The 22,616-nt window shown below is 50.2% G+C and overlaps 2 protein-coding genes across 2 annotated transcripts in view; both read right to left on the bottom strand.

Moving 5' to 3' along the window:
• LOC140695091 (uncharacterized) overlaps positions 1-4,882 on the bottom strand; it is a 36,081-nt gene extending 31,199 nt beyond the window's left edge. The window contains exon 1 of the mRNA XM_072958010.1: positions 4,606-4,882. The gene's annotated coding sequence lies outside the window, so the exon portion shown is untranslated. The remainder of the gene's footprint in view (positions 1-4,605) is intronic.
• Positions 4,883-4,895: 13 nt separating this feature from the next.
• Positions 4,896-17,156, bottom strand: LOC140695090 (uncharacterized). Its single transcript, XM_072958009.1, has 10 exons — positions 16,883-17,156; positions 16,673-16,764; positions 13,362-13,448; positions 12,957-13,027; positions 11,686-11,773; positions 9,351-9,483; positions 8,904-8,957; positions 8,433-8,629; positions 6,555-6,664; positions 4,896-5,158 (listed from the first exon to the last, which is right to left on the bottom strand). The coding sequence occupies exons 4-8, from the start codon at positions 12,993-12,995 to the stop codon at positions 8,572-8,574; spliced, it is 372 nt and encodes a 123-aa protein (XP_072814110.1). The 5' UTR covers positions 12,996-13,027; positions 13,362-13,448; positions 16,673-16,764; positions 16,883-17,156; the 3' UTR covers positions 4,896-5,158; positions 6,555-6,664; positions 8,433-8,571.
• Between the last annotated feature and the right edge of the window lie 5,460 nt (positions 17,157-22,616).

Here is a 22,616-nt window from a genome sequence, read left to right on the forward strand (position 1 = left end):
GAAACTGCAGCAGTAGCAATAGAAATAAAAAAGACTGAGCCGTCTTGGAGACAACAATCAATAAACAATTCTAAATCTGCAGAATTCCTTGACAGTATTCAAGCAATGAGCTAGATGTGTGCTGCAGATACCTCTTACTGCAGGGCTCACTCCTGCAAAGCATAGAACTAGTTTCTCAGCACACAGAGGGAACCAAGTCAAGATTCCTAATCTTTTGAGATTTACTAAATGGCTGGAAAGATCAGACAAGTACATACAGGCAAATATGATTAAATGAAATCAAATAATATCAAATGTGATTTGAGCACAGACGAAAGGGAAATTCCTTTCACCTGGGATCTAGAGAGACTTCTTCAGAAAATGTGGCTCTGGAGACGGCCAAAGACATGGGTGGAATTTTGGCAGAACAGGATGTAAGGAATTTAAAAACTTATTCTATAATTCATATAAAAATTCAAAGGATCCCAGAAATCCAAAACAACTTTGAACAAGAAAAACAATGTTGGAAGACTTGCACTATCTGATTTTCAAACTTTTTTTTTATAAAGCTACAGTAATCAGAAATTAGGGTGTTGGTGTAAAACAGGAAAATAGAATAATGGAACACAATAGAATGTTCAGAACTAAACCAAGACTTATACAGACAATTGATTCTCAAAAAGGATGCTGTGGAGAAAGGATCTTTTCAGCATGTAGTGCTGGAACAATTAGATAGTGATACGCAAAAAAAAAAAATGAACTTTGATTCACACCTCACAAAATATACAAAATTTACCTCAAAATGGATGATAGATCTTAATAGGAAATCTAAAACTATAAAACAGCTAGGAGAACAAGCATAGGCTTAAGCTTTATGGCCTTGGGTTTGGCAAATTTTTCTTTGTTATGACACCAAAAGTATCATCTATTTTAAAAAGAAACTGATAGAGTGAACTTTATGAACATGAAGACTCTTCAATGCTCTTCTAAACACTGCTAAGCAAATGAAAAGACAAGCCATAGACAGAAGCTATTTGCAGATCATATATCTGATAATGGTCTCTCTTTGTATCTGATCCAGAATAAAGAGGTCTCAAAATTCAATAATAATTCAAACACCTGAATGAATGAGGCCAGAAAACACACTTCAGTAAAGATATCCAGATGGATAATAAGCATATGAAAAGATGCTGATTAAAGGTGTCATTAATGATTAGAGAAATACTTTTAAAAACCACAGTGAGATACTAGTTCACATACATACTAGAATGAATACAGTTAGAAAGACTGACCTTACAAGGTGCTGGCAAGGAAGTAGAGCAACCAGAACTGATACACACCACGAGGAATTTACAATAGTACAACCATTTTGGAAAAGTCTTTAACAGATTCTTTTAAAAAGGTAAACACCTATGTACCATATAATCCAGACATTCCTCATCTGGTGCTTTAGAAAGGAAAAGCATATGTCCATACAAAGACTTATAACCAAATATTCACTGCTATTTTATTTATAATAGCACAAGTTGTAAATAACCCATGCATCCATCAAGAAGTAAATGCAGAAAGAAATGATGGTCTATACAAACACTGCTCACAATAAACTCTTCAGTAAAAACTCAGCACTAAACAATACTCTACTATAAGACAAATAAGCTATTAATACAGCAACACAGATGATTCTCAAAATAATTACACTGAATGAAAGAAGTCAGACAACATAGAGTAGATACTGCATGAATCCATTCATATAAGGATCTTGAAAATGCAAACCAATATGTTGTGATAGAAAGCAGATCAATGGTTCCCAGGGGAAGAGACGGGGAGGGAGGGAGGGACAAAAAAAGTCAGGAGAGGAGCTTTGTGGGTGATGGGTATGTTCACTGTCTTGAGTGTGGTCATGGTTCCTTGGGGATATTCTTACGTCAAAACATATTAAGCTGTACACTTTAAACGTGTGAAAATTATTTTGCCAAGTATACCTCAAAGCTGTTTTAAGAAAAAAGGCACTTTAGTCCTGATCCACCTCAGCGCCTGATTGGAGTGACATGATCAGTCCCTCACACTGTCTGCCTAACGGGAAGGTAGAAAAGCTCTCACAGAAGATAACATGGATTTTTCATTTGCAATGTCTGCCATGTAATAAAGAATTTCTAGACATGCAACATGTCCAGACTATATGACAGATAACATGAGAATAAGGAGCATTAGACAAAGGATGCAAACCCCAGGTGATGTAGGCATCAGAGTTACCAATAAAGGCTATAAAATACTTTTAATATATTCAAGAAAATAAGGAAATGATGGGAGAATAGATAACAGGGTAGAGACTTTCACCAGAGAAATATACTGGAATGTATTTTTAGGAAAAATCAAACTGATACTCTAGAACTGAAGCTTTCAGCTCTGGAAACAGGTAAACAGAGCTAATTAGGATCCCTTTTAAGTAAAACTTTCAGTAATTCTGGGTAAAATATAACAACAAAGTAACACAGAGCTAACTATGGAAAGAGAAGTTCCCTGATGACAATACAAAGAGGACACTTAAAGCCCAGAGTGGTCATCTTGTGAGCTGATGCCACCGCACCCTGGAGGGAAGGGGTTTTCATCTGCACATAAATAAGGATACAATGTCCATGTAGGAAAAAGGGTCCATACCAGATGTAGAAGACTCTTCCTCTATATCTATATAGTCAGAGACAGAGATGTAAAGTGGCAGCAGAGGTCACAGTGACACAGGGCCCTGGGCCAAGGAGTGTGAGCACCTCTGCAAGCTGGGAAAGGTAGGATGATGAATCCCTCCCAAGAGCCTAGGTGTGGAACTTAGCCTTGGCCACTCCTTGGTTTTAGCCCACTGACATTGACTTTGCACTACTGCACCCTAGAACAGTGAGAAGATGAATGTGTATTGCTTTAAGCCACTGAGTCTGTGGTCCTTTGTTACAACAGCAATAGGAAAGGAACTCAGGAACCAATATGAACTTGAACCACAGGCTGCCTTCTGTGCTGGCAGGGAGTCCTTTGTCTCTGATCCTGGGGGAGTGTCCTGTCCTCTGGCAGCATCCACAAACTACCTCATGCTAACTTGGCAGTTTGCAGAGGGTTAAATCTTATCCCTGCACAGTTCTTGATATTTAGTTAATAAAAATGATGGTGTCATCATGGGTATTTTTCCATCTTTTAAATACCCTTCAGTCTTCTAATAAAGCTACTTCTAATTAAGAGACCATGTAAATAGTTTTCAATCTTCATAATAAATAACTGTGGTTTTATCTGGTTACTTAAATTATGAATAATAATGTTCACATTTGTAAAAGTTATTAAAATCAACATTGTTTAATGAAAATATCATTTCTTTTCGCATGAACATGTATTAACTACAAGAAATGTTCCATGCTTTCTTCTACGATTTACTGTTAGAGCCTTAAAGAATAATATTTTCCTCAAAAGATATTACGGCAAAGGGATTTCTTTTGGTGGAACTGTTCCGGCATCAAATCTGGTGCATGTCTCAGGCCACTGGCAACATAGAGATGATAGAAATTAGGAGGCATTATAAACACAGAATCATTTTTAAAGGAATTAAAAAAACTGGATGTGTGTAAACAAAGAATCAGGGAATATTCTGGTGAAATAAATGTATTTTTCAGCTTAAGCAAGACATGGGGTGAATAAATCTGAAATGAAAAAACCACCCAGAGATTAGCAGCGAGTCATGCATGCAGTGTGAATGATCAAAACCAAGTTGTTTCCAAACCAGTGTGCAGGCTTGATGCCTTCATGAATCAAATCTGTGTGGCACCAGGCCACCTCGAATACATGTTGATGAGGTATTTATAAGCCCTTCACCATCCCAAATCAAAGCCCACGCACGAGCCACAAGACCATCACCTACACATTTGGAAAACACACAACATGGTGAATAGCACTTTTCTTGTTCAGTAGCCGGTGGCAGCGAACTGTCAGCAGACAGAGATACAGGGACACAGAGGCACCTCCCCTCACTCAGCTGATAAACTTCCGTGCATCCCTGGGGACAGGATTGTCATAAAATGCACCATGGATTGATCCTCCTCCTAGGAAAGGAACCGTAGTGCTGTCATTAGGTTTGAGCAGGGGTGGGTGGAGGATCTCAGAAGAGTTGTTTCAGCACACCAATAGAATTCTTGGCCACCGTGACCACGAAAGACAAGTCCCCTGCCATCCCGGTAGGCACTTGGGCTCCTGACAAAAGCTGGGCTCAGTAAAGGGTTGAGTAGAAGGCACAGACCTGAGGGATGCCCCAGCAATAGGCAGGAGGTAGGGCCTGGTTTATACTGCTCTGGGTGTATCCCAGACTCATCCGAATACGAAATCAGAAATTTGCAAAACAGCAGAGCTGGGGTGGATCATCTACTCCAGACTCCTCACCTTACAGTTAAAAGGGTGGCAGCCCTGACAGGCAAAGCAACGTGCTAAAGGCAGAGCGTGGAAGTGGCAGTGCCAGATGAAACGCAGCGTGCAACCCCCGTTCAAGGCCGCTGACTCTGACGACGGGGCCAAGGTTTCCAATGAGGAGAATAAGACAGTGTAAATACTTTGTTCCCCCTAAAACCCCAAATGTTTTTTAAAGGCACAAAAACTCACCTTAACTAGATCTCTTCTGAGGGGGCTCTCTTCTGCTTCTTCGTCTTTCTGTCTCCATTTCCCTCTCTCAGACACAAACACATTCAGTTTTGTGAAAGGGGACTTCCTTCCATACAAAGACAGACTTCACATCTTCAGAAAGATACCTGAGAAAGCACGTTTCTCAATTCAAGTCTTTGTGGGAGTTCTGGGCAACTGGCTTATTTTCTAGAACAATCGGTAGTTACAAAATCAGGAAATCATCTTCCACAAAGGCAGAGTTCTGGTCCGTGTTGATAAAGTTGGGGATGTCACATTTCATGAGTCTGTTCGGCTCCTCCTCTGGCCACCTGCTGCATCTGATGGCTTCCTGGAGCCGAATAACACTGTAAAGGGCTATGGTAGGGATACCAGCTTTGGCCTCGTCCAAGTGGTCCACTTCATTGATGTAGCAGTGAAAGAGGGACCTAGATTCATCATTGCACTGCCAGAGAACACCTTGGGCAGCAGCGGTCTTCCAAAGTCTGACACAAAGCTGTTGAGTCTAAATCTCTTCTCGGGAGACTCTGCATTGCTACAAAGAAAACCAAAATAAAATATCGTTCACAGTGTAGCTCGGTGACCTGAAGAATCATAGTTTTTGCCATCTACTGAGAGTAAATCCCTGCACAGAGCATGCTGACATGCACTGGAATTGAAAGACATCACTTCTGAACACATAAAATTAAACTCAAGGCAAAAGTCTAAAGTGAGGGCCCATGGACCATCCTAAAAAGACATCGTTCCCTGAGAATCCTCAATATTGGTGCCTCGCACACCAGTGTTTCTCCGTGGGACACTCAGATCTCTTCATCAGGATTCGTTAAAGTGCTTCTTAAAATGCAGAATCCTGGGGTGCACACCCTCAGAGTCTCCAGAGGTAGCGACTGGTAGTCTGTATTTTCATAGCCACCAGGATAACTAAACATGCTCAGGTTTAGCACCGCAGTCTACATCGGGTCACCTGAGCATCGACAATTCTGTCTCACGGGATGGGGGGTGCCATGTGTGTCAGGGTGCTGTCCTACCCATGTGTCTCCCCTGATTCTCAGAACTGACAGTGCTGCCCCATTGGGCACGAAATACCACCGTTTCACAATGCATACGCAGGGCGCCCGACTGAAAAACAATCAGTGATAGGAGAGGGGACAAAACTCAGCTTCCTGTTACCTTGTTTCACTTACTGTGGGACGAGTGATCAATTCAAGGGTAATAAATCAGTGAATGAGTGAATAACATGACTCGCGTTAGTCCCACGAGTGCCTGGAAGAGCAAGCCTGGGCACATTGAGAACCATAACAGCCCATCTACTTAAATGTCATCCTCCACAGATCTATGTAAAGGTTACTTCCACCCAGGCAGTGACTCCAGAAGGGCAAGAATCATGTATGAACACACTCTCAAATCCAGAACAGAACCTGACAACAATTAGGCTCTGGAGTCTGTGTTTAGCGAGTGTGGAATCTCAGTGATTCCAGCTCTTACACCTTGCCTTCCCATCCCACCACACACGATATGGCCCTTATGTCCAGTTCTCCCGGGGCTGGGGCCACGGAACCCATTTATAGGACTGGAAGAATCTGATCATTTAAACCATCCCCCAGATTATCATCAAGAGTCACCTGCATTTCAGGGATCAGTAATCCCAGAAGCTTTGCAGTTCAGGCAGCTGAGGGATTTTTATATCAGCTCTGTCTTCTACTGTGACTGCCTGGGTGACATCAGACAAGGAATTCTGAAAAGCCTGAACTTTTCCTTTCAGGAATAATCTAATTAACAAATCTCGTTGACCACTCAACAAATGTGATGTGAAGATCAATGATTTTACACAGGAGTACAACATTCACTAGGTCGTGGATTTAGAATCAGAGGAAAATCATTTTAGAAAGATTGACAGAATGTAGCTTTAATGCGAATTTAAGTATTCTTACCTTTCAGTAAATCATCTTCCCCTACTTATCACTTCACCCAAGTTTAAAAGATGTCTGAGAACAGGGATGAGTGTGCCAGCAATCTGAGACCCAATAACCTAAAATGTCACCTAGGAAAAAGAGGGGAGTAACACATTTTTAAAAAGCATGGCAAGGATGGCGGGGCCATCCCCAACCCCAGACTAAGAAGCTCTGAGTAATAGCTTTCCTGCCTGCCTGGGGCATCAGCTGATGTGAAAATCCACCCAGAAACCTCACTGTCCAGCAGCTCTTCCATAACACAGGCTACACTTTCTCAGAATTAAGAATTGCGTCCAGTAACCACTTCGCTGAAGAATAAAGACAAAGGAGAACAAGAGAGTTCTGCCCCTCCCAAGGGAGAGCCCAGACCTCGGGCTGCATGCACTGCGCCCACCTCCCTGGAGAAGAATAAACTGGAGAAGGGCGTTCTGCGAAACTGGGGCAGCAAAGGTTGAGATGGGAACAAATTGACCAGCTGGCCAGGGACAGCCCCCTCCGTCGCTGCCTTGGCGGCTGCCTCAGCCCTCTCAGCCCATCCTGCCCACCTCTGGTGGCTAAGCTGTCAGGGAAATTGCTTTGCGATCTGGAGCAACAGAGGCTGCCCACAGGCCAATCTGCGGAAAAGATGGGCGCGAAACCCCCAGCTCCCGAGTGACAGGCTCCATACCCCCGCCAACACCCCGACGCCCCCGCACCCTACCGCAACCCCGGGGAAATATGACCCGAAGAAGTGTGACCTGGGAACGAGGGGCAGCAGAGGCCGCCCCCACGTCAGGCCTGCAGAGAGATTGGAGCTTATCCTCCAGCTCTCCAGGGGCAGCCCCTGTCCTCTCCACCTCCTGATCTCACCGCGCCCACCTTCCAGGAGCAATCAGACCAGGTGTGGGGTGTCAGGCGAATCTTGCGCCAGAGAGGACGTCCCCAGGCCAGGTCAGGGGAGAGGAGAAGAAGTGGCCCCATTAGGCGGGGCAGCCGGCCGTCGCAACTGCCTCTGCCCCTTGACCGCATCGGGCCCGTCTCCCAGGAGCAAGCTGACCTGGAGACGGGCATCCGGCTTCTTGGGCAGCAGAGGACGCCCCCAGGATTGGTCACGGGGAAGAGGAGAGCAAATTGACAGGCTCCGCGCTGCAGGTCTTCTACCCCCGCCATCGCCACCCCCGCACCTTAAAGGCACCGCCCAGGGCGCCCCTCCCCCAGCAGGCTGAGTGGGACAGGTGCGTCTGGTGACCTGGGGCAGGAGAGGCCACTCCCACACCAGGCCATCGGGGAGACGGGAGCCAATCCACCAGCTCCCCAAGGCAGCCCCTACCCCCGCAGCAGCCACCACTCTTGCCCATGACCTCACAGTGGCCTCCTCTAGGGAGCAGGCTGACCTGGAGATGGACGTCCGACGAACTTGGGACAACAGGGACCGCCCCCAGGGCAAACCATGGGGGGAAGTGGGAGCAAATGGACAAGTTCCATGGGAAAACCTGCCGCTGCTGCCACCACCCCCAAAGTACCAAGTCCAACTCCCGGGGTCAGGCCGACTAGGATACACGCGTCTCATAACACAGGGCAACAGCGACCGCCCCCAGGACAAGACGCGGGGAAGATGGGAGCAAATGGTCCGCTCCCCCGCTGCAGGCCCCCGACCACCGCCACCCCTGCACCCTGACTACCCTGCCTCCCGCCCCCAGCAGGCAAAGTGGGACAGGGGTGTCCCGGGACCTGGAGCAGCAGAGGCCGCCTTCAGGCCACGCGGTGCAGACATGGAGCTAATCCACAGTCTCCTCCGGGGCAGCCTCCCTATGCCTGCAGCCACCACCTTACCAGCCCCCTGACCGCACCGCACCCATCTCCCAGGAGCAAGCTCACCTGGAGTCGGACCTGAGGCAAATCTCCGGCGGCAGACGTCGCCCCCAAGCCAGGCCGTGGGGGAGAGAAGAAATGGAGCAACTCCCTGGAACACATCCCCTGCCCCTGCCGCCTCCGCCGCCGCCTCCCAGGAGCAAGTTCATCTGGAGACCCGCGTCCCGCCTCTAGGGCAGCAGAAGCCGCCCCTGGCTCCGCCTCTGGGGAGAGCGGAGCGAATTGATCGGCTCCCCCGCGGCAGCCTCCCTCCCCCCGTGGGTCCCGCACCTTAACGGCCCCGCCCCCACTCCGCACTCAGCAAGCTGAGTGGGACAGGAGTGTCCGGCGACCTGGGGAAGAAGAGGCCGCCCCCAGGCCCAGCAGCCGGGACAAGGCAGCTATTCCACCCGTTCACCAGGGGTAGACCCGCTCCGCCCCTCTGCCGCTGCCACTGCCTTCTGACCTAACCGCCCCACCTACCAGGAGCAAGCTTACCTGGAGTGCAACATCTGGCGAATCTCCGGCGGCCAAGCCCCACCCCAGGCCAGGCTGCAGGGAAGAGAAGAAATCGATCGGCTTGCCCGGGCAGCCTCCCAACCGCCACCGCCGCCGCCGCCGCCGCCGCCCAAAAGCATTGCAATAGCCTACCGGGGTCAGGCTGACTGCAAGGATGTGCACTTGCCTTCTTATCCTGGCCAGGTCCCTGAGCACCTCCCTGCATCCCTACACTCCCTGCACCTCTGCACCCCTGCTACTCTCTGCAATTCTGCATCCCTCCACCCCCACATCCCCTGAAATGCCTGCGCCCTCCACAGCCCCTGCACCCCTGTCACCAGTTACACTTTTGCACTGCTTACACTCCTGCACCCCTGCATGTCCCACACACCACCTCTTGGGCCTTTGGCAGAGTCTCTGCTGTTAGACCAATGCACAGTGACTCACTCTTTGCCAGTATATGATGCATCAGTGGACGTCAGGGTTTGCCTGCAGGAAGGTACATGTTCCCGGTCACTAGCCTGGGCCACTAGGGTGATCTCTGTGAGGTCACCCAGGACGGGTTCAGAGATGCTGTTCTCTGGGAAGAGAGGAGTTGAAACCGGTCTTGAGGGCAGAGCTGTGCTCACCAGGCCGTCCACGCTTCATGTTTTACACAGGGCTTCGGAGAAGTGAAATGGATCCGGCCAAGTAATACCGGCCTGCTGTGAGCCCACCTCAGTCCTGGGCTCTGAGTCAGACCGACTGGCTCCCTCAATCAGGGCCCAGTTTGGGCACCTGAATGGTCCCTTTGAGGCATCCCAACAGTTCTCAGGATGAAGTCTGGCTGCTTCCACCCCATGGCCCTCCCTCCTACTGTGCTGGCCTCAGGAAGGTTCCTTATATGGGGAAGAAGGCAGCCCACACCCTACCCCACCCCTCACCTTTCTCTAACCCAGGCTGGTGCTCTCTCTGCCCCTCAGAGTCTGGGAAGCCATCCCTCTTCAGTTATGTCCCTTCTGAGATGGACTTGCTTCCACTCAATTCTAGGCGAGGATGCACCATGGAATGCACTGGGTAAGAGAACCAAAATAAATAATTTCTTCTGTGAGGTTGTCTGTTTATCTACTGGGGCTGGGCTGTGTGTAGTTTGCTACAGCTATTGGTGTGAGAGGCTAAAACAGCCTGTGTGTCCTTGTTTTCATCTCCCCGCTGTCTTTGGGTTTTCCCTAGACACTCCTGAGACATTTACTTCTGTTAGTATTATTCCTGTTATTACACACGGGCCCTACTGACATGGAGGTAAGGTGTTGGGGGAGCGGGACAGAGCAGGGCATCTGCAGTCCTGTGATTAGTTCTCATTGAGCCTGTGCCCTGAGCTGTGACCTCCACAAGTGTGTCTCTTTCCCCCCACCCCAATTTGGGTGACACAGAAGGGATTTCCCTTCTCCCAGGTTGGTTAGGCTCTGGTAAAATAATTTCTCATTAAAAAAACAAACAAAAAACAACTTCCCCCAATGAAACAGAATGTTCTGGGTGTATTTCAATACAGTTATTTTCTCCTCTCCAGGCAGGAAGCATGAGGAGTTATCCTCTGACCTTCATTCTGAGAACAGGACACGGTCCTGGATGTAAAATACATGAAAAAGAGCATGGGGCCCCTCTGACTGGCCCCCTGGAGTTGTCACACTCTGATTTCCCCACACTGAGCCTCCTGCTGGCCTCAGGGACCTGTTAAATCTGCCTGCCCCCAGGGTTCTTACAAAAGCAGGTTCTGCCTTGGGAGCTGTGACTCTCCAAGCCTGCCCGCTGTTCCCTTTGCAACCTCTCTGGGTTGGGAGCAGCTTTCCCCCTCAGTCTTCTGGGATCTAAGAAGAGCAGTGGGTTTGCAGCTCCCTCAGATTTGGTGTTATTTTCAGGACAGGAGGAAGAACTTCTGAGCTCCACACGAGCTGGACCAGAGGCTGGAATCCTCCCTTCCTCTGCCACCGTGCAATCAGTGGCTGTGGTTCTAGCCGAGTTTCTGAAGATGTGGACTTAAACACACATATCCCAGCCCTCACAGGAGCACACAGTCCCATAAATCCCCCTAGTTTCCACTGGTAACTATGGAGCCGATGGGGACACGGGTTTCGGGACCACAGAGGCCTGACTGCACGACTTGCTCCGTGGCCTATTTACGTGGTTGCTCCGGGCCTTGTCTGAAGTGGCTTGTTTACCACACCTGGTACGTGGGAAACACAAAATAAGTACTAGAACCTTCACTTTTTCTCCCTCCAGGGCCTTCAAACGTAGAAAGTAATAAGTGAACTCAGACAGCCTAGTCACCACAATGAGGTCCGTCCAGCCTGGCTCTCCTGAGTGATGGGCACTGACTTGCACCTTAACTCGGAACAGTAGGGGAACTGCCTTCCTCTAACTGGGCCTCTCCCCACACCAGGCACGCCCGCAGCTCAGACGGGGCCAGCTCCCCAACTGAGGTGTGTGCTGGTGGCTTCAGTGTGACCTGGCCCTGCCGGGACATGAACCTGCAGTGAGTGAGGTGGAGGGTCGGGTGGAGGGGGGTCCCTTCTGGGGTGGCAGGGGGCCCGGTAGCACCCCTCCCAGCCTGGTGCCTGGGGCTCCCTAACACCTCCTACAGCTCCTGGGTTGGCTCCGGTCCTGGCCACTCCACACACCCTCCCAGTATCTTTTCATTATGTCCCTTTTCTGCTTTTATCAGCGAGAAGTGGCTTCTGTTGCTTGTTCAGTGAAACAGTACATCGGGAAACCAGACTACTTCTAACATCAGTAAAATACCAACCTCGGTCAGCTCGCCGGGCAGACCGTGCAGCACAAAGGCCTGAACAGGGCTGTGCGAACGGCTTACGTGAAGGGTCCTCAGCATCTGTCTTCAGAGATACAGAAGCTGATGGTTCAGGTAAAACCTCAGGGTGGGATTGAGGAATCCAAAGCTGGTTGGTTTCAAAGGCTAACTGGTCAGACCAGACCCCTGAGCTGTGGTCAGAAGCCTGGCTCAACGTCACGCAGACTCAGCGCCCTAAGTGCCGGGTGGGGCTGGTGCTGTTCCCTTTGCAGGCTCTCGTTGGGGATTCACTGTAGCCCCTTAAATACAGCAGAAATTCCAACCCCATTAGCCCCCACCCTGAGTGTTCCATGACACAAATCCCGGGAGTGTTTAATTTTCATCTTTGTTTAGGAGGATGAAGGTGGTTCAAGAGAAGACATAAATTCACACTTAGTGACACAAGGTCACAGCCAGTACTTCCTCCACGGAGAGCTATGTGCTCCCACAGTGGTGGCTGGGGGCTGGGCAGAGACCCTCTGCTGGTCCCAGAGGGACTCGCTCATCTGGCCACAACTCATGGGTTGGACAGAAGATCCAGAGGGTGACAGAGCATCTTTCCTGGGAATTTGGAACTGACACATAGAAATCAAGTTCACTCATCTGGAGTTTGGCGGAGGGGAGGGGCGGTGGTTGGAAATCAAATGAAACCAGAGCATGAGAGAAACTTAGAAGTGAAAGAGCGAGAGACAGAGAGACTGAGCTTGTGAGAGCAAATAGTCAGAAAGAAGGCAAACAATCAGGGGACAGAAGAATTCCAGCTCCTGACTGTGTAGTCTGTCCCAGCCCATCAATGACCCCGCGAGATGTTTAATAACATTCCAGTTTTGCAGATTAGGAAACAGGCTGAAAGAGGTGGGGGCTGGGTTTGGGTGCACAGTTACTTCAATTGCCACTGGACCCCACACTTCCCATTGCCTGAAGGCACCCTAATCCTCACTGGGACCCCTGTGGTCCCCTGACAGCCCAGCACCCTGATCAAAGGGACCCTGCGGGAGTGGGAACCCCTCTTGAGTGTGGAGAGTTCCCTGCCCCGAGATGCCATGCATCAGCAAGCTCCCGCTCACCCCAGGTTAACATCAGCCCAGCTGTACAGTCTCCCAACCCGCTTCCCTCCCTGCCAGGCACCCCCATCCTTACCACCGAGTGTACTGCAGGAATTCAGGCACAGGGATGCCCAAATCAACACGAGCCCATCGGCAATAGAAAAAGCAGACTCCCAGGCCCACCTGGGTTGCGAGGGGACAGAAGGTGTCCTCAACTTTCATGTGTCTAAGACAATCTTCTTCAGCTGGAGGTTCTAGAGAAAAATAAAAGGTCCAAAACATAGTTCGGTGAGGAATTCCTCCAAGGACCTGACTCCAGTGTCTACAACCATGTGTACCTACCCCCGGAATTGGGGTGAAGGTGGATTATTGATCAGCACAACCCCTGGTGGCCCAGCTCCTTGGCTTGGCTGCCCAGAGGGGGCTGGGGGAATGGGTAAGGCCAGGGCACTCAGGAAAAGCACAGAGGACCTGACCTCTCCCTTCTGCACTCGTAAACCCTTCCCCAAATCTCAAGGCATTGGACAGAGATCCGCCACAATAATGAGATGCTCCCATCTCTTCACTCACTCCTGTCGGTTCACTTACATGCTGAGCATCCACTGGGTCCCAGGACAAGACACATAGGATGGCTGATGGGACAGGCTTGGTCCTTCCCCCTGGAACCTGTTCAATCTGATCAAAGAATGATCACTTATAAAGAGTTTCTCAAAATTATACAGAGACCAAAGACCAACTGCAGAGTGAACCAAATTTAAAAATATATATGAAGATCCCCCAGTCTCCCCGCCTAAGGTTAACAGCATAAAGCAAAAAGTTCTTGCCTTTAATCAGCAGGGAAGTTGTCACCCCCTCTCAGGTGGAAAGGAGAGTTATTCTTTGAGCACGTCACAGAAGTGCTCCATCGGATTGGACCAGGGCATCTACATTCATTCAGCAAATGTGTATAAGCTCCTACTACATACGGGAATCTCCTAACTAGACCGTTCCCAAGGCTCTCGGGCTTTATCAGTCAACAAAATAGACATGACTCCCCATCACTGGGGGCTCAGAATTTTAGCAGAGGAAACAGGCAGCATGTTGGGGTAGCAAGGGTTTGGATAAATTTTTAAAAAAGAGTGATATGAGCAAACTCGGGTGATGGCGGTGGGGTGGGAGGCAGGCAGGAGAGAATAAGGCAATCCTGGCAGATCTCACGGAGTAATGAACTTGAAGCAGAATAGATCCGGAGGAAGAAGGAAGAGCCGGAGCCAGAGGCCCCCAGAGTGAGGGGGAGAGTGTGGGCAGAGAGGCAGAGCACGCCGGGTCCTGAGGCCTTTGTGACGACTTTGGCTCCTAATGACATGGTGACCCGTTTAGTGAGTTTTGAGGGGAGGGGTGATGTAGTCCAACTTATGCTTTTGTGTTTGTGTTTTTTGGGGGGAAGTAATTTATTTATTTTAATGAATGTGCTGGTGATTGAACCCAGGATCTCAAGCATGCTAAGCATGCGCCCTACCACTGAGCAACACCCACCACCCCCAATGTATGTTTTTACAGGCTCCCTCTGACTCTGTGTGGATGAGAGATTGTAGGAAAGCAAAGATGGAAACAGAAGGCTATTGGTATCCAGGAAAGGCTGAAGGTGGCTCTTAGGAGGGCGGGGAGCAGAGAGCAGGTATTTAATTAAGACAGAATATCCAGAATTTTCTAACAAGCTGGATTTGCTGTCTGTGAGTGTAAAAGAAAGAGAGAGAAAGGACATGGTTCCAACATCTGGGCCTGGACAATGGGAGGGATGTCCTCTCCGGATGGGAAAGGGGATGGGAAAAGGTGGGGCTGAGCAGGTGGAAAGGGGCTGGTATCAGCTCAGTTCTTCAATGTCATGGTTAAGGGGTGTGTTACATATTGCCACAGAAGTGCCTAATAGGTAGAGGAATCTGTTTTCTTTTTCTTTTTAACATTTAAAAAATATAATTAAACATATTAATTGTATTACGTGAATGATTTGGGAATTTTGTTTCATGCCAAGTTATATGTTATATATAGCCAAATGGAGCATATATCAAAAAGGGGAGAAATGAGGGCTTTCACATAAACTGACTGTCCGTAACGTAGGTAAAATTTCAATAAAACCAGTCTTCAGGGCAAAAACCTCATCTCGGTGTTACATAAAAATAAATGAAAAACGACTATGTTGATGTACCATTATTTCATGTTACATAATAGCCCCAATCTAACAGTGTTTAACTATGAGGCTTGTAGAAATACTATTCGCTTTATTCACATAAATACAGAAGTGCAGAAATGTTCTAAGGTAGAATTAGCATCTTAGTGGAAATAATACATATTTGAGCATTTTACATGATATATATGTACTGATTCAAAATTTGGAAAAGTAATTTCATAGTAGAACATATGTATGAATGTGAAAGCAAGATGAATGAAAGGAAAAGAATGTGATGTGAGTCTCAGGGATAAAGGCTCAGATGGAAAGGGGAAATCAGGGAATTTTGGAGAAATCGAGAAATTGATGGCATGCCAATTTCCAAGGCTGGGTTGCTTCCACCAAAGGAATAGCAGAGAGAGAGAGGAGAGGCCCAGGAACCCACCCTGGGGAACACCCACAGTATATGTTTGGAAAAAACAGGAGACATTGGCAAAGGACCAGCCAGCAGGCCAAAAGCAGAAACAGACAGAGAGATGGGCTGGGGGTTGAGTGAAGCAGGAACACGGGGTAGGAGGGATGGAAGAGCTGGGTCAAATGCTGCCGAGGGGCCAAGCATGATGAGGAGTCAAAATTGACCACTATATTTAGCAACATGGGGTCACTGATGGCCTTGACAGGGCAGTTTCCATAGAGCGAGGGATCAGGCGAAAAGCCAGAATGGGTGTAAAAGGGGATGGCCCAAGAGAAGATGCAGACAGTGAGTTTAAACAACTCCTTAAAGATTTGCTGCAAAGACACAGGGTGGCAATTGGTGGGGGTGAATTAGGGTCAAGGAGTGCTGTTGGTTTAAGAGGATGGACGTTTATATACTGATGGTGCCAACTAGCAGGAGAACAAAATAGATGAGGCAGTGAAAGAGAGGATGGTTTTGGGAGTGACAACCCAGAGAAGATGGGAGGGATGGGGCCTCGGGGACTTTTGGAGGAACTGGCTTTCGATGCCACTTTTAATAAGCGGTGGGGCACCGAGAGTGAGGTCACAGACATCAGAAGGCGAGCGGATGTGCTGGGAGTTGCTTGTGAAATTTCTCTTCTGTTGGCTTGTTTGCTTGTTCAAAGTAGAAAACTAACCTTACCAGCTGAGGAACAAGGAGGAAGAAAGAGTTACTGGAGCCATGAGCAGAAGATAAGAAAGAGCCTTCCAGGGAGAATGGGACAGTAAAAAGGGCAGGGGGAGGCGGGGGAGTGCGCTCCCAGAAAGTTACATTTTCTCTTTGACGTCCCCAAATGTGTGACGTGTTATTACCCTTCCTGCTGTCTACAAAATAAAAATTAATTATGGTTCAGAGGAAATGCTATTTCATTCTAAGAGGCTGCCTGTTTCTCAGGAATGGTCATCTTAAACTGCAAATATTACAAACAATGTTGAAAAGATGAACCTGTGTACCTAAAATCCCCTATTTTCTATTAATCTGTTTACTACTTAGTTCCCCTATCAATAACACATAACAAATACTGCCATGATGGAGGTACACCGATGCTTAAAAGGAAATGAGATCTGTATCCTTTTGCTAAATTCCATGGCTTCCTTAATATGCAGTTCCACTTGGAATTTAGGAATGTCTGGTATAAGAAGTGAGAAACAGTTTGAGAAAATCCCGGCTCAGAATTATACATCACAACCACATCTCACAAGTATATACAGCCGTAAAAAAGTTTAAAAGCAAAACTCCGTAACTACTCTTAAAGACCTTTGCAAACCTGGGCCTGCCAAGATGTTTCCAAACTGGAAAGGAACTCCAATCTCTTGCCTGGTACCGGACCAGAGGCTGGCCAGCCTTTTCTGTAAAAGCAAGAGAGTAAATATTTTCAGTTTTGCAGATCATTTTGTTGTAACCATGCAGGTAGGCAATAAGAAAGCTAAGAGCACTGGGAGATAGGAAACAAACGGGCATGCCCACACTCTCCCTTCCACTCAGGGCAGCTTCTCTGTGGTGGGGAGCTTTGCCACAATCACTTGCTTCTTTTTTCCATTGGTTTCTTTGTTTCCACCTTACTGCTCGAGCTCAGAACTTCAGGTGGGCCTGGTCCTTCAGCATCCATGCAGAGAAGGCTGAGCGGGGTTGGGAACCCCACCTGATGGAGAAGAGAGATTACTGGGAGGGACATTGTGGAGGCCACCATGACACGAGACAATCACACCTTCCGGGGTGAAAGGGAACGAAGACAAGGGAAGGACACAGTAGTGGGACCCCTAGGTCGCCTGCCAGGCTTGTTCTCCCTCCACGGCAACCATGGGGGCCTGGGGGGTGTTGGGCTTCAGCTACGGTGATTAGGATGAAGGGACTCAATATAAAGGACCCTCCAACTCCTCACTAGGTTCCAAACGCAGCCCCTCTAAGTCCACCCTCTGAGTTTCTGGAACTCTGCTGGAAGAATACATGAGCAGGCCAGAACCAGAGCCCAAGCCAAACATGACAGGGGCCTCGTGGGGCTGTAACCCCATGCTCAGTGGTCGGGGACTCCTTGCAAATCTGCAGAAATTCCTGTTCCACTTCATTCCTGGGAGAAACCCCAGATCTCTTCCTGCTCTGTCTGTTCTTCTCTTGAGGCTATTGTCCTGGAGGGATGCTGAGTCCTTGAACCTGGTCCTCCAAACGTACATAAGCAGCCTGTTCAATAAAACAAATTATGCACTTTTTCACATTTGCCAGTTTTTTGATTCCAGAAAGGCTGTGGGACTCATTCTCACAGTCTCCTGTGCCCCCACCACATGGTGGCCCTCTGCTCATGTAAACACGATTTCCCACAACTGCACCCTGCCTCCCAGCTTGTCAGAGGGGAGTGTCCCACAAAGACACAGGTGTTTGTGAGGATCCTGTCCCCCAGCAGAAAACCTGCTCCTGGAGCCACGGTCAGGGATCTGGCCTCCTAAGCCGCTCAGCTCTAATTCAAAGCCTAAAGTGGGGGCCCCGAACATTGCTGAATGACTTTCTGAATCACCTGGACTGGAGGGGACTGATTTTCTTTCCAGGAATGGAGGTAGCGCAGCCTCCATTTTCAGGGCTGACCTTGACGATGGATCTAGTTCCCCCGACTGCAACACAGGAAGGAGTGGCCCTTCCATCCCACAGGTTGGAGACCCAACCCAAGGGAGTACTGAAGCAGTGCATTGCTGCCAGGTCCAGCATCCCTGCAGAGTGGCCTCTGCCCTTGAATGACCCCCTTCCCAGGGCCTTTCTTGCCCGGACACCACCACACCCCAGGCTGTGCCAGAGCTCTGGGGCTCTGCGTGTCCAGGGCACACAGGTGGCACCTGAGCCAGGTGTCCCCTGGGCCTCAAGGGAGAGAGGTCTGCTTCTGCATCAGGGGAAGGTGACCCCACAAGGCTGGCAGGACACTCTCAATATGGACCTCCAGGAGCCCTGGGAGCAGTTTCCCTGCAGGTGTTAAGAGCCATCATCAGGAGGGCAGGCCCCTCTTTGTGCAGACCATCCAGCAGTGCTGGGCCCACGTGCTGACCTCAGAAATCTACATGCCCCCACGATTCCCCAGGCAACCTCACAACTTCGTCACTTGGTGACCTGGGTACCACGAGCTCCTTGGCCATCCCATGAGGGTGGTCCTTGCAGGCATGGTCTCCAGGTTCTCCCGTTGAGAAATCCCCCTGGGTTTCTGTGGTCACAGAGCAGACACCAGAAGATTCTAGTCCTGCAGTGACCCCCACAGCAGTCAGCTCCCCTGTGCATGTCCAGGGACAAATGACAGCAATTTATTGCCAGGAACCGTGATTCCATACTAAGTTCAGGATCCTGGTAACTCACTCTGCACCCCAAAAAGCTTCCATGAGAAATGTGTGTATTGGGATGTCTGTGCCCCTAGAAGAGCTGTTCCTGAGGGTTCCTGGGACCCTCCAGCCCCTCTCAAGGTTCTCAGATCCTGGGTCTAAATTTCTATCTGCCTCTTTTGGTGTACGGCCACCTGTGTCTCGTGGTCACGGGTCACTTTATTGCATGACTTGGCATGTTCTTAGTGCTCGTCCTCCACCCCTGCACTAGACTCCCAAGATGTTCCCACTGACCCTTGGCTCCCTGGGTGGCTCAGGGGGCCCTAAGTCTGCACCCTTCACTCTCCTCCTCTACCCCCACCTCTGGGGCCACCCCTAGGTGGACTTGGAGGTGTTTGTAAATGAGTCTTACACAAGGACATATCTGGACAAAGCAGGACCCCACCCCCGGAAAACTCACCTGCTCCCTTCTCAGAAGAGGACCCCACAGCCCCACATTGCCTCCCGGGGTCTGCTCAGGACACAGTCCCCCAGTTCTGGGCAAGGTGTCTCCCTGGAATCCTTGCTTCCAGGAAGAGTCTCTCTGTCCTTCTTCAGAGTTTAGAGGTGTTCCCATGTCCCTGACCACCAAGATGCCCAGCACAGTCCCTTCAGTGACCTGGAGAGACAAGGAACTTATGTGGCCACAGGTCTCACAGGACACACCTGCTGGGACCCCAGGCTAAAGGGCTGTCCTTCTGCCTTCTCAGGTGTGGCTCCCGTGGTAACTTTTTGCAGGGGGCCCAAACGGGGAGTGTGGCCCAAAGCAGTTCATGGGGCTCTCTGGGCAGGGAAGACTTGGGCCAGGTGGCCTTGCCTGGTTTCCCTGCTGGGCCACTCTGAAAACCCCCGCTCCTCTGGCTGTGGCTGGAGGCCCCTCAAACCTCAGGGCGGGGCTCTTTCTCTCAGCCTCCACTGACTCCAAAGCCACGCTGGTGCTGGCGAGGGGAAAGAGCTTTCTTGCCTTCTTTTGGCCAAGTTGCCACAGGTGGATGCTGCGGGGAGCTGGAGAGAGAGGTAGCACTTGCTCAGATGTGAGTGGTTAAGCAATTTGACACCCTGTCAACTAGCCTTAAACATTGGAATGAGGTCTTTCCCGGTAAAGCTGGAAGTTACTTTCAGTAACTTGTCTAAAGATTTCTTTTTTTTTTCCACTTAAAGACTCATAAAACCTCTCCCAGGTCATTCCTGGTATGGACCATTATCCAGGGATCAATCAGGAAATGCAGGAGGAGAGGGGTGGGGGTGGGGGAGAGGGGAGGTTAGATCAGAGCCCACGGAGAGGAGATGCCCCTCCCAGGAGCCTCACACTGGGCAGTGGCTTCTGGCATCCAGCTCTCCTGTTCTCAGGCCCATTCCATCTGCGGGGTTTTCCAAAAACATAATGGTGGAAGGGCCATGGAGGACACCTAGAACTTCCAGAATAGACAGGGGGAGCAGAGTTACCATGCTGGCCCTGGGTTTGGAGACAGACCTGCAGTGGAGACCACAGGCTTCTGAGAAGCCAGTTTCGAAATAAAGGCAGTATGCACTGGAATACCCGGCTCGAGAGAGTGCTTCATCATAGACATGTAATTTACATAGTTCTCACCACTAAATTCTGTGTTCCCAACACGCTACATGAATGACGGCTTCAACACACATTCATTTCTGAGATGTGAAAAAGTGTAGAGCCGCTCTTTCATCCTGCATAATGGGCATGGCTACACTTAAGAACACTTACCAAGATTTCTCAGCAAGAGCCAATTTCGAAATAAAGGCAGTTTGTGCAGGAAAACCCTGTTGGAGTGAGGGCTTCCCCATACACATGTAAGTTATAGAGTTCCCCTCACCATGAAACGCTGTTCCCAACATGCTACATGCATGAAGGCTTCGACACACATTCAGTTCTAAGCTGTTAGCATGTGGAGAGCCGCTCTTTCATTCAGCACAAAAGGCATGGTTACACCCAGGAAGATTTACCCAGATTTCTCAGCTGCTTCCTTCAGCCAGATTCAAAATAAAGGCAGTTTGTGCTGGGAAAGCCTGTTGGAGCGTGTTCAGAGCTGTTTCGGGCTCTGTCCCAGCTGGAGGGTGCAAAGCCCAACCTCCAGAAAGAGGGACCAGGACCCCACCCGCCAGGTGGTGTTGCCTTTGTAGGGGAACAGTGATCTTTGGGTAAGATATATTGCGGCTCTCTCTAAAAACTGCTTTGACTTAAGTTTGCATCCTAGTCACCAGTTCCAGGACAACAGGAAAGGCATACCCTACATCCCTTTGCACTCAACTCTTCCCAAAAGAGCAAATATTTGTCCATGAAAATACCAGCTGCTCTTCTAAGGCCCACTAAATACCCAGCAGTGTGGGCGGTGCACTCTTGATCAGGGACAGGAGGAGAGGGAACAGCGGTCCTCCTGCAGGCTTGGCCTGGTGTGGCAGCTGCGCTGTGGGTGCGTGGTGGGGAGGGAATGCAGGGAATCCTGTTTGAGGGGCCTCTGTGCACGCCTGCATTATAGTCTGAGGTTTCATACAAAGGCTCCAGGCATCCTAACTGGTTAGATACAGCCCCCACCCTTGGGCTGGAACCACCAGGACATAAGTACCTGTAACAGGGACGGTGCCTGGTGTGGGGAGAGGTCATGGGACACTCCGGGGGCAGGGGCGGTGGTGCTGGGGAAGGCAGGGGATGCAGTGAAGGGTGGAGGGAGCAGGGTCCTTTGCTTGGGGGTGCGAGTTCTTTGGGAGACCACAGGGAATGGCACACATCATCCCCACCCTATACCCCAAATTCCTAGCCCCGCCAACACAGGGGCTGCTCTGCACCCTCTCAACGTGGCTCTCCTGTAAGACCGCACCCAACCAGGCATCTGGCACCCTGCCCTACCTCCCCTCTTGGGACAGATCCCGTCTTCTTGGAAACTGCCTAGCAGCGCGTATTCAAGGCCGGCAGCCGGCCTGGCGGATCTGCACTTCAGGTGCCCTACCTGGCCAGCCGTGCCTGCCTGGGCTCAGTCCTCTATCTTGCCCACAGGTAGCCTGGGTCCACTTCCGGTGCAAGCGGAGGCCGCGGAGCCCAGGCTGAGCCCCGCACACAGACAGGTGAGGGTGCCCCCGCCCCGCTGCCCCGCCGCCGCGCCCACTGTTGGCAGCATTGCCCCAGCCTCCGGCCGGTGCCACCTGCAGCTGAGGACCTCCGCGCAGCCCCGCCCGCCCCGGCCCCGCCCAGCTGCCCCATAAGCCTCCCCCCACCCCCGTCCTGGCCGCGCCCTTGCTCCCATTGGCTCCGAAAGTTCTGCCCTTGCACGTCTAGCCTCGGGAGGACGCAGACGCAAGCGCTAGGGGAGGGCCCCGCGGCGTTGCCATGGATAAAGACGCCGCGCTCCTCGCGGGCTGGCGTGCGCTTCTGGGGCAGGCAGCGGGCTCCGGAAGTGTGCAGCTGCCCGGGGCCATGGCGGTGTTTGCTGCTGGGGATGGCGGCTTGCTTGGCCGGGCCACTAGTTCTGGCCGCGTCAGTCGGCGGCCGACATCCTTTCTGGGGCGGCGTCTCACAGACGGTAAACGTACGGCAGCGCCGTTGGCGGGGCCAGTGGACATGGACCGGGGTGGGATCCGGGTTGGTGTGGCGGCCGGGGAGGGCTGAGGTCATGATGGCAGCCCTTCTTGGTGAAACAATAAAATGAATAGCCATTTTCACAAGACCTCTGAGTAAATCTACTAGGGAACTTCATCCTGGACTGAGGAAGAGGACTGGGGAGGAGGGGGCATTCATGGGCACAGAGAACCATGGGCCACCTGTCCCACGATGGACTTTAGACTCACCCTCACCCTTCAGGAACTACTAAATACACACAGACAGAGTGCTATGGACAAGATTTTTTTTTTTAAACAAA

This window comes from Vicugna pacos, unplaced genomic scaffold, assembly GCF_048564905.1.
Source record: "Vicugna pacos unplaced genomic scaffold, VicPac4 scaffold_134, whole genome shotgun sequence".
NCBI lineage: Eukaryota > Metazoa > Chordata > Mammalia > Artiodactyla > Camelidae > Vicugna > Vicugna pacos.